Source organism: Cavia porcellus, unplaced genomic scaffold (assembly GCF_034190915.1).
Source record: "Cavia porcellus strain 051 isolate PalLab524CR breed Dunkin Hartley unplaced genomic scaffold, mCavPor4.1 scaffold_6, whole genome shotgun sequence".
NCBI lineage: Eukaryota > Metazoa > Chordata > Mammalia > Rodentia > Caviidae > Cavia > Cavia porcellus.
The window spans coordinates 61,703,607-61,715,618 of NW_026947489.1; the positions used below are offsets into that span (position 1 = coordinate 61,703,607).

General features: G+C 51.4%; 1 protein-coding gene across 6 annotated transcripts in view; it reads right to left on the reverse strand.

Moving 5' to 3' along the window:
• Ptprn2 (protein tyrosine phosphatase receptor type N2) overlaps nt 1–12,012 on the reverse strand; it is a 542,085-nt gene that overhangs the window by 292,027 nt on the left and 238,046 nt on the right. For all 6 annotated transcript variants that reach the window (XM_063250851.1, XM_063250850.1, XM_063250852.1 and 3 more), the window contains 2 exons: nt 10,202–10,288; nt 1,126–1,205 (listed from right to left, as the gene is read on the reverse strand). In XM_063250851.1, coding sequence (XP_063106921.1) covers nt 1,126–1,205; nt 10,202–10,288 — 167 coding nt within the window. The remainder of the gene's footprint in view (nt 1–1,125; nt 1,206–10,201; nt 10,289–12,012) is intronic.

Sequence of the window (12,012 nt, forward strand, 5' to 3'; positions counted from 1 at the left end):
GTTTGCTTTGTTTTTTGAGATAGGTCTTGCTATGTAGCCCAGGGTGGCCCCAAACTCATGATAACCCTCTTGCTTTGACCTCCCAAGTGCTAGGATGACAGGCATGCCTCACCACACTCAGCAGGACCTTCTTCTAATCAAAAGCTATCAGTGCCTCAATCACAACCTTCAGCAAGTGAGTGCTGCTAAGGGCATAAAGACACTATGAGCAAACCCAACAGCAACCAGGGCAGAGGAACAGGCAGGTTGCTCCATTGCGGTATGGAAGCTCCTGCGTGCTTGTTGTTCACCACCAATGAAGGAAGTGCATCAATAAGATGTTCTTGCAGTGAGGCCTTAGATATGTACAGAGAACTTGAACGCAGCTCTTTATATCAGCTGGAACACTGTGCTGCATTTGTCATTGGAAAAAAAACACATTTCAGGAACTTTCAGTAAAGAATAACTCCCATATTTCACTTACATATTGAGGGCTGACTGAAACAGAATTGTGTTTGGTCCTACTTGGGCAGCACCCTCAGCCTGGTGCCTCATAAATGACCACATGTGTCTCCTGCAAAGTCAGCCTAGAGCACCAGAGCTAAGCCTCTCCTGGCCTGATCTTCTTAGAAAGTTGTGTAACATGCTTTACAAGATTGCTCCCTCCACTCAAAAATGTAATTGGGAAATGCAAAAGGTATGTCCTCTGCCCTGTTTGCTCTTCAAGGTGCTAGTGAGTGATTTGTGATTTTCTACTCCATGATCATATGACCAATGCCACTACTGCTCCACCAGGGCCCAGGTCTCAGAAACTCCAGGAACTTGGGATCTGTCAGGATCACAGTCACTCAGACTACCCGACTCGCATTCAGCCCCTGTCTACAGGGACAGAAACATAGAGGGACCTCTGCATATGCAACCCTACAGCCTCAGGACAAGCCACACAGCTCTATTCACACTGAGTGCTGAGCATATCGACTCTCATGTCTCCAAACTTCTCAAATGCAACACAAATGCTGTCAGAAGGTTGGTGAGTCACTCATGGCAGAAACCCAAATAATGGTGCCCAGGTGACACTGGCTCTGATGGCCACATCTCTGCCTTGACTGTGTGGCCATGCACACATGCGTGTAGAAACAGCCTTACCTGTGGCCTTCACAACGTCTGCAGTTGTCATATTTCGGGCATTGGCACCCACTTTGAAAGTAACTGCTGGCCCCACGACCCTAGAAGAGAACATTCAGTAACAGATCATTACCAAGACACCACAGGGACTTCCCCAGAAAACCCCCACAGGTAAAAGCACGCGTCCAGTGTGCCGTGTGCTGGATGTGTGACCTCCAGCCCAGCCCATGGCTGCTTAGCTGTGAACTGTGACTCTGTTTCCCTCTCCAGCAATTCTGTCATCAGATTTGTTTTTCTAAAACACCCCTGCAGTGGTATATCCTTTTATAAAAGTGTTCAGATCCACCAAAGGACCCAGCACTCCCCAAGGAACCAGGTGGGCAAGCAGACATTCCCTCAAGGGAACAGAAGCACCATATGGACCCAGGCTTTGTCCAGGCTCCCAAAGGGGCATCAAGTGCTAGAGCAGGAGGGACACAAGGTTTTCAACTGCTCATGAAAGGAGCCATTTACAAAATCACCAGTGCTCTGTGTAAAAGTACCTGGCAGGGAATAGTTTGACAAGAATTACCAGAATCGCCTGAGCTTTTGTGGACACCACATCCAACATGATTTTGAGAAATGACTCATCTGAGTCCCGTGTGCCTGAGGGGCCGCATGCTGGGCGCATACCAGGCTGGCCAGACAGGGAGTCCAATCTGACTTTGGAAGCTGGAGCCATCTCCACTGTGACCATCCTCAGAATGACCCTCAAACACTTCCAACCCACATGAGGAAAAGTGGGAAAGCAGCCACTGGGATGGAAAGGCAGGAAGAAATCTCTGACTTCCTAAAGCTCCCACAGTGCCCACCAGGGTCCACAGAGCCCAAAGTTCCTCCGCACCCCACCCTAGTCCCCACCAAAGTGTAGGAGCCCGACTGAAACCCTTCCTGCCCACCTCCCCCCTGCCCTTGACACTGGGTCATCCACGGCTGCCAGTCTGCATCTCCTTCAAGCTTTGCAGAGTTTATGGGCTCCACTATTTTCTCTGCCTGTGAGTCTTTCATGTCCTGCTCTGGGGGCTCAGGTTCACTTTTGCGGCAGCCCATCAGGCATAAGCCTCTGCCCGAGAGGATCTCACCATCGCAGGCAATACGACTCATCTCCGTCACTATAGAGTCTGCCTGGAAGTCCAACATCACTCATGCCCAGGATCCACCCTAGAACCCTCCTCTGAGAAGTAGAAGATGGTGCCTACTGGGCACTTAGGCCAAGCTGCATCCAGAGGGCTCCCCAGGGTTGCTGGCACACCAGGAACACCATTGCACTCAGTGTCCTTCTCTGTCACAAGCCACATTCCATCCAATCTGTGCTACCCACAGCAGACATGAGTTGCTTCCTTGTTCAGCTCTTCCGCTGCAGTAACTTGGGGGGGTCTCTCTCAGTCCTCACCATGGGGCAGGAGGCCAGTGGGCTCACATCTTCCCAGGGGTGGGCATCATGTCAGGAAGGAGGTCATCCATCCCAGTGTGGTCATGTCCTTCACATCATCTCCTGTCTGATTGTTTTTGTTCCCTTCCCCCTGCTTTCCACATCTGGGCCCAGAGCTGGTTCTGAATATGAGGTGGCTCTGGCACGATACTCGTTAGCCCATCCTCATTAGCTACTACAGTCCAGAGCCCTGGAGATTTGATACTATGTCACAGGGCTGGCTGGGCCTGGAGCTGGGAGCCCAGTGGGATTCTATGCCCCAGCCATCCTGAGGACCAAGTACTGGGGGCTTCTCATCTCCCCAGGCCTCTGTAGGAGGCAATAGGCAGAGAGACCACCTCACTTCCCCAGAAGCCTCTGAGCATCTCAGGGAGTCCAGGAGAGAAGCTGAAGCCCGATTCTGCAGAGAGGCACTGGCTAGGTTCTGTGCAGTGATGTTAAGCATATCAGGAACAGGTTACTAAGGCATCTTCAAAATGTGTCTCTGTAGCCAGAGGCACACTGGAGAGAAGGTGAGGTGAATAGCAGGCACTGTGCCTCCTGCCCAGCCAGCACCTGGAATGCCTTTAGGCTGCAGGTGTTTGACACCTTTGTGTGTGAGGGTGGACATCCACAAAGGTTCCGCTTTTTACCTGGGACTGAGAAAGTAAATCCTTAAGGGAGATGATCCACTATGAGGTCTCAGTAAGTAGCCACTGGTTGGGATTGGAGCTCAGGAGATTTTTAGGTCCTCCGAAGTATTGTGGGACACAGAGATATTGGCACCATTGGGCCCAGAAACTCTGCTGGCTCAGAAGTGCTCTGTAAGGGCCTCACTGAGGAGTGCATGGCCTCAGGTCTCAGAAAAATCTTGCCATCTTCCTGAAGACTTGCTGAGGAAGGAGAGGCGCCACGCTAGATGCTGTCATTGCCTTGGGGCTAGGACAGACAGTGCCTCTCCTGGTCTGCAGGGTTCCAGGTGTTAGGTGAGGGTGACAAATCTTCAGGGGAGAAAGACCAGTGGAGCAGAAAGGCTTGATAACCAAGGGACAGCTCTGCAGGCGCAGGAAGGTGAGATCCACCTGGAGACATCGCCAGCCCTGAGAGCTGCTGCTGCTGCTATGTGCACCAAAGTTGTGACAGCCTCAGGGCTCTGGCTCCAGGACCCCCTCATGCAGCCTCCACCATGGCTCAGCCTTCTCAAGGAAGCAAAATCATTCTACCTAACTAAGCACAAACATCCATGTTCACAGCGTGGGCTCCTATGCCTCTACGGCAGCCTCTGTGGACACAGAGTGGACTCCTGTGCCCTTGGAAACGTGACGATGAGCCTCATCTTGGACACCACCAAGCCTGCATGGTGTTCAGCACTCAACCTCAACACTTTCTCACCAACTAGCCAATATCTAACTTTGTCCTGTGTGGGTCTCCACTTGGGGAGGTCTAATCTAATGCACTCTGTAGAGTGATTGATGCTAAACTCACAGGCTACAGCCTGCAAGCCCCACCTGCAGGATACTCCTGTGACATCTGCATGTCCTCTGCAGCAGCCCAGGCTCCAGCATGCAGATGGACCAGGTGGCACTTCAGTATGCACTGGGGCCAGGTGATCAGTGAATTGCTAGCAAGACGCACAAAAAACATAAAGAGTATGGCATCAAACCAACTCTAGAAGCCACCCTTGCTCACAGTGTGAGCAGAACAGGGAAGGCAGTATCTAGGTCAGCTGCAGCTGTGAGTGTGCGTGTTGGCAGCCTGGGGCTTCTAGAACTCTGCTCATGTCCAAAACAGCTGTGAAAGTACTGAAAGAATTGCCATGAATTTCCAGATAAGAGCCTCAGTGATGAGTGTGGATGATTTCTTGCCATCTGTGTTATGCCATTTCCCTGTATGTCACTGATTTTGCTATTTTCTTCATGTTACAAGTTAATATTGTAGGAAACAAGGGTGCTTGCTTCTAGGAGGCTTGTGTGACTGCTCCTTGTGGGTGATTTTGGCCCACCATAGTCCTTAACTACGCAAATGAGGCTAAGAAGGCTCCTCTTGGAGGGTGTCTGGGTGACTGATGGGTGCTGGCACACCTGAGCACAGTGATGGTGACCCTTTCAGAGCTTTCAGTGTTACGGACAGACTGCTGCAGTAATCCTGCCAAAGGCTTGCCACCTCTCTCTAAGGATTCCCTCTAACTGGAAGCTCCTGCTGTGCCCCAGCAGTCAGGTGACTGATGGCCTGGGAACTCTGACACCAGCTTTCTGGATGGAGACCCTGCTTAGCACACACCACTCTACAGACTGCAACACTGTTAGTGGCCTAGTTAACATGAGGGACGGACATGATCATCCTTCTCTTCTCTGGTCCTCTGCCTGGGGGATGTAGGTCCTAATCCCTGTGGGGACGACCTCCTGGGGCTCCTGGGAGGTCCAGTCACACCAGTCCTATCCCTCAGGAGAGTGCTCTTGGTGGGGACACACAGGCAGTTTTGAGTCGTGGTTCCTGCAGGGCCACTGCATTACTGGAGGCCATTTTCAGTTGTGAGAAGCGACTGCTGCTGATATGGAAGAAATGCACGAGGATCTCACAAACCCAGACTCACGTCCTCTACGCCCTGGAATGAAAGGGTCTTCATGTAGCCCAGGGGCTTGTGAGGCTTCCAGCGCACTTTTACCCAGCTCCAAGGTGGAACAGATATATCAGGGAAACAAAGCTCAGCATTACCATGACGGTTCCACTCCATGTCAGGCTGGACACAGCAGGAAAAGCTATGTCCCTGAGAGTCTACCAAATCCCTGATTTAAGGCTACCTTTAGCAGCCTCCGCAAACCTATGAGCACCTGTCCACCTGGAATAAGAGCCTGCTCCATCCCTGCAGCCCCAGCTGCAGTTACTTCCCTGTAAACTCGAGTCCAGTTGTCCCAAGCTCTTCGTCACTCAGTGGTGACACTTGACACTTTACCACATCGATAATCACTTGTTTTCTTTTTAATGTCATGGGTCACATTAACAAAGAATGGAAATAACTTCTAGGATTTTAACACTATTGTATTGCACATTTTCTAGAAACTTCCCCTGCTATCAGTTGAGACAAAGCAAAATAAATAAGTCAGCCCAGCATTAACCCGAATGTTGGCATAAGAACTCCACTTAACCAAGGGCTGCTTAGAAACCGATATTGCCTACTTTATCATTAAACTAATTTAAAATGTATACAATGTCCTGCCATCATAACATCAGCACATGGTCTTGGAGTCTTTTCAAAGGTGGCAGGTCTTGGGTCTTCTGATTGTGGCATTCATAGCCTGACTCACAGGAGCCTGGGGTGCTGAACTCAGCCCACACTCTGACTACAGGTCCATGAGGGTGTAGGGCGGACCAGTACACCTGGGTGTCAGCCTCTTATTTAAGACATTCGCAGAACACAGGAGCCTGCAGAGCCCTGCAGGGCAGCAAAGCTCTCACTTAGCATGGTTCATCCTGGAGTCATCACATTGTGTAATGAGTGATTTACACACACGACTACTGTATCAAGTCGGCCTTTTTAAACTGGGGATTGAAGTTAGGACCTCACACTGCTCTACATCCCCCAATGTTTTATTTATTTAATCTTGAGATAGGGTCTCACTGTTTCGACGTTGCCCAGGCTGGGCTCAAACTTGTGATCCTCTTGCATCAGCCTCCCAGAGTGTGAGGATGACAGGCATGCACTCTGGCACTAATTCTCTTGAGCTTTGTAGATTAGAAAGAAGATAGCAAATATATATTTGGCAATAATGGATAATTGTAAGCTTAATTGTTTAATTGCCTTACAACTAACGTAAATGTAAATGCTGCTCTTTTTAATGAATAAACTTCCTTCAATGTTGTTTAGAAACAAGGTGAACTTCTGATAGGCTATTTTCCTTAAAACTTGTTTGCTAGCTTATTCCCTTTTGTCTGGTAGACTGACCTATGCTGTTTCTGTTTGATACCTGAATTTTGGGTGCAGTTCATAATATATGTGGATGTGTGGGTGGGTGGGTGCATGAGTGGATGATGAATGATAGACGGACAGATGGATGATGAATGATAGACAGATAAAGAATGATAGACGGATGTATGGGTGCAAGGGGCCATCCCTTGTTCAGTAGTGGGTCAGTCTAAAGTGCTCACAGAAAGCCAGTGGGAAGTGGGGGCTGCCACAGATGCCCTGTGTGTGCCTCATTTCCTCTAGAACATGGATCAGAGGTCAGGCCCTGGCCATGATATCTGAAGTGTCTCATAGATGGCAAAACAGTGCAGACATGCTCCTCAAGCAGACTTTCCCTGATCGTGATTTCTGCCCACTTGGGTAATCCTACCTCTCAACATTAGGCAATAACTTTTCAAAATATCCAGAAGAGCTTATAAAGGGAGAGGGAAGGAGACAGTCAATTCCTATTTGAATGTGTGAGGACACAAAGACTCAGTAAGACATTTATTTCAAGATAATTTTGGCAGCCCAAGGCTTAACCAAAATCATGGTGACTGATGATGCCATGCCTTCCTGGGCTGAGCAGCTGCGTCACAGGCACACTGCACCTCCTCCACAGTCCCGCCATGATCTCTGTGATTCAGGGCTCCCTTCCTCAGCTGTGGGACACCCTACCTTGCCCTTGAGACCTTGCTCCAAGCCCCAAGTTACTGTACCGAGCAGGGCTGGCCCAGTCTGTGGCCCAAGAAGTTTATACTTTGCTCTCACGGATCATCATCACCTGAAATCATGGCCTCCCTGGGAACTGCTAATTCCTGGGCTTCTACAAAAGTCCATTTTCCAGTGTTTCAGGCTGGGCCTAGGAAAGAGCCAAAGTCCAAGAAAAAAGAGCTGACCAGGATGCTCTAGCACAGACATGCATGGTAGGAGAAGTAAAGTCATTCTTCCTAACAATGACAAGAATGAGTGTCACTGCACAAAGCCACCATGTACCATGAGTCCACGCCAGGTGCATCCCAAATCCTTGAGCAGGTCCCCATGAGGGGTCCTACCAAGCCACATCAGCCATCTGCAAGGTCCTTCACAAAGATTGGTGAGGATTTAGAGAGGGTGACAGAGATATGTGCTCCTGCAAGAGGCTCCTGAGTGGGGACCCAGACCACAACAGGTCACACGCAGGTTCCCCCCTACTGTGCAGGAGAGAAACTGAGGCTTAGACGGTATGTGACTGACTCTAGCCTGGCTTTCTCAGGCTATCGAGGGGCTCATCCAGCATGTAACAGGCTCGCACTACTACCCAGAAAACGGATCTGGCTCCCAGGGAGCCGTGGACACCTCTGGCAGGAAGAGTCAGTTACCTCTCTGGAATTATTTGCAAATACACAGTGGCTCTGCCCCGCTGCTCATCTCTGGTCTGAAGATGGCAGTCTGACATCTTTACTGTCACTGTCCTTATTCCAAGGACCATGTGTCCCTGTCTCTGGCACTAGATCACCCCCTTGCAGCATCTGCGGCACAGATGGGATGCTGAGGACAGCACTCCCCTCCCGGAAGAAGGGCTCTGGAATGCCACGCCCATCCTCGTGCCTCTCAGTGCCCTCGCTGAGCAGACCTTAACCACAGGTGCGTGGGTGCAGACAGTTCCAAGTCATGGACATAGCACAATTTACCCTTCCTGTCACCAGACCATTAGAGGCCTTCACAAACCTCCCCCACACACAATCCTGCACCCATCAGCACATGGCCTTGGAGTAATCCAGGGCCTTATCGCGGGGTCACAGAGAAAGCTGGAAGTGTAGCCTCCTACTGCTTCCTGCATCCAGATTCATAGGTGGAGAGGCAAGTATAGTTGTATTTCACAACTCTCCCAGCAGACAAAAGTGTAATTTCCAGAAACTTCCAGCACCCACTGCCACCTCCCTCTTGGAGGGTGGCGTGAGGGGTGAGGCAGGGAGAAGGGTGGGCAGGGCTGGTGGGATGCAGGCATCTCCCCAGCCCCGTGCACACCAGAGCTCTGAATGTAAGTGCCAGGGTGGAGGATTCCCAGCGCTGCGCCCTCAAAGCTCTCTTAAGAACAAGAGCACTGTCGCCGTCAGCCCAGTAAATCAATCACATAGAGGAGAAACTCTGCTGTTTCTAGCAAACAAGAACTGTAAAGATGGATCACAGGGTAAGCTGGCCTCCCCAGCACGCTGGGCTGACCCAGGAGCTGGGCTCGTCTAAGGAGATTGATGCCTGGCATGTCCCTGCGGCTCTGGGTTTTGGATGACATCTTTCCCTGGCACTGCTCACCCTGCTGCTGCCCACCTGACCACAGACCGTGGGAGGCAGCCCAGCATCCATCAGCCCACCCGGGACAGCTCGACTAGATTGTAAACTCGTAACTGCGGTCGTTGTGCGTCTGCTGGCATAATTACATCAGCATGCTAATGCCATTTTAATGGTCTCTAATGATGTAATAAGAAATAATGGAATTTATTTGACAGCTACATAACCATTAACAAAACATATTAAGCATAACTAGTCCTTCCATAAAAATGCAAACAATGTCTGCCGGCACCAGTTCACATGTCCCCTGTGCCTTGCTCCCTTAGCCTTCCCTCCCAGGCCCTTGGGAGCAGGGGGGCCTCAGCAGGACCGAGAAGTGCATGTCCACTGGCATGGAGGGGTGTTCAGGATTGTTGGGGTATGTGGGTACAGCTAGAGTGCCCAGATGGCTGAACTGCCACTGTACACATGCAAATGCATGCACACGCATGTGCCCAAGCACATGATGCCCAGGGTGGCACAGAGTCCATAGGGCCAGGCCTGGGAGCTTTGGAGGAGGCTCTGGGAACAGTGAGGACTCCTCCTCAGTAGATGAGGAGGATAAGTATAGGGCAGAGCTGGGCAGGAGGAGGGCACTGCAGAGGGGAGGGTACCAGCTAGGACTTGTGGTTGTCAGACTCTGCGGCCACAGGTGGATGGCGCTCACTTCCCTGAGGAAGGGTCCCTGATCCAACAGGGAACATGCCAGACCTGTGACACTCAGGGTGGGTTTGGCTGGCTCACTTTAGGCCCACTTCTCAGAGAGGCCAGGGTGCCTGAGCTCGAAGTTGGGCCTCAACCAAAGAGCCCAAGGGTTGGGGCTGTGCAACTGGCGGAGGGCTGTGTCAGGCCCCATGCCAGGCTCAGCATGAGGGATGGGGGACGGGCACTGTGCCTGCTGCTCCGCTCTCGAATCCTGACGTCTGCTTGCTTTCCCACTGTCTATATGCAGAGTATACCCCTCCTGCCTGCCAGCCTATGCTAGTCACAGGCACACACGACTCCTGGAGTGCTATTTGCTCCAGGAACGGAGAGGCAATGCCCTGACATGTCTCCTAGAGGTAACAAGAGGGCGCTGTGTGTTGCAGACACTGGTGAGTGCTGGCCGAGCATTCCTGGCAGGGCAACAGGGCCCTCCTTGTTGGCAGTGGAGTGGGCGCTGGCTGCCCAGGCGCCCAGGTGAGGCCAGTGTACCACATCCAGGAGGTCAGGACTCTCATCATCGAACTAGCTCCCACTGTATTCACACAACTCCCAGAGCCACCACAAGGTCAGGTCCTCTCCCCTCTTCCCTGCCCAGCTCCACTTGGGCTTGATTAACAAGGCTCTGCTGCACCGCTCACCACCCGCAGGCTGATCTCTGAGAGGACAGGCCCACACCCCGCGGCACTCACTCAATGTCTTCAAAGATGCTGGGTGGCACCTGCAGGAGGTGGGCGACATCACTCATCAGCTGCTTCCCTTTCTCTGGGCTCAGGAGGCTGTGGAGAGAGGAGGGGCAGCATCACTAAGCAGTGGGACCAGGGAACTGAGGGAGCAGAAGGAGCTGGGAGTTGGGTCACTGGGCCACGTCACACACGAGAAGGAAACAGCTACTTGCATAATAGATTCCTTTGTAGAGTGAAGCACAGTCCAGGAGATGGGTGCTTACATGTCACTCATGCAAGTATTAATGGTGGGATGAGGTGGGCACACCCACTGGCAGCACCCTGTCAGAGGGGCACAGCTGTCCCAGGCAGATGCTGTGAGCGTGACTGCCCAGCAAGGCCTCACCACAGGGACAGAGGTGAGCAGTAACTCAGAGCTCTGCTTAGCAATCCTGATCCCAGTGTTCTGCTGCTCACAAACCTCAGTGCCTGTGAGGTCCCATCAGCGCTGCATCACAGAAGTGCTAATTTACATTATCATGACAGTAAAGCTGAGAGCTCTTTGAGCATGCCTTCCTCACCACTCAGCAAACACCAAGGAAGGAGAACAGCCTTGGGCAGGAGAGGCTAGGCTGCCCTTCACAGGATGTGTGCTGGTGTGGCGAAGAGGAGACACAGATGCTAACAGCGAGACAAGTCCTGCCCTTGGGGTTGAGCTGCCACCCAGAAACTCACCTGTTGAAAATCCTAACCCCAGAAAATGTGAACATCTCTGGAAACACGTCACGGGGTTTACTCAATCAAGGTGATGTCATTACAGGGCCCTGAGTCTATAGTCATCACCACTGTCCTTGTCAAAGGGAAACATGGGTATGTGCAGTGGGGGACACTGTGAGGACACAGGGAGGAAATCCACCCACATGCCAAGGTTATCGAGGCTACTAGTGGCTGCAGAGTGGCCTAGAATACTCCCTAGGTATGCACATTCCTTGTGTGCACTAATACACTCCTCAGGAGTGCACACACTTCCACATATACAAGATATTCCCAGGTGTGGGGACATTAACCCATGTGCACCAAGAAAGCCTTGCCCATGCATATCCCTCCAGAGGCAGTAAACCACGCATTAAAGTGCGCATCTATCCTCGTGCCCTCAAACTACAGGAACTTTGTCATCTGCAAAGCAATGTCATTCTTGGACCTGCACATAGGGGTCATCGCAGCGGCCCTCACTCCCCTTCTTCAGTGACCCCTTGAGTGCAGTGGCCCAGCTCCTCAGCTGCCCACACAGACCCCGGTCCACTTCTGTTCCCAGATCCAGGTCCACGGGTTTCCCTCTGCTTCAGTGCCCTGCTCCTTCCTAAACCCAAAATGGATTGTGTTCTTAATCCAGCCAGCTGGGCCTCTCAGGATACTTTTTCCTAAAATCCCTCCAGACACTGACAGAATCACTAGGCTGATCACTCATTCTGAAAGGACTCAGTGATTTCATGTATTTTAATGCTGTTTCCCTCTACAAACAGAAAACTTATCAGGAAAAGGAGCTGGGTGGGCATGAGTGCATGTGTGCATGTCTCCAGAGTCCCAGGAGACATCTGCTTCTAAGCTTCAGATACCTCATAAGCACCAAAACACTATAAGGCACATGTAAAAGAGTACACACACACCTCCATGTGCACAAAGACACTCCCAGGCACACACACATAATTTCACGTGCACCAAGATACTCTCAGGAGAGCACACACACCTCCACTATGTGCACCAAGACTCTCCAAGGTGCACACACACCTGCACATGTGCTAGAACACTACCAGGAGTGCACACATAATTCCATGTAT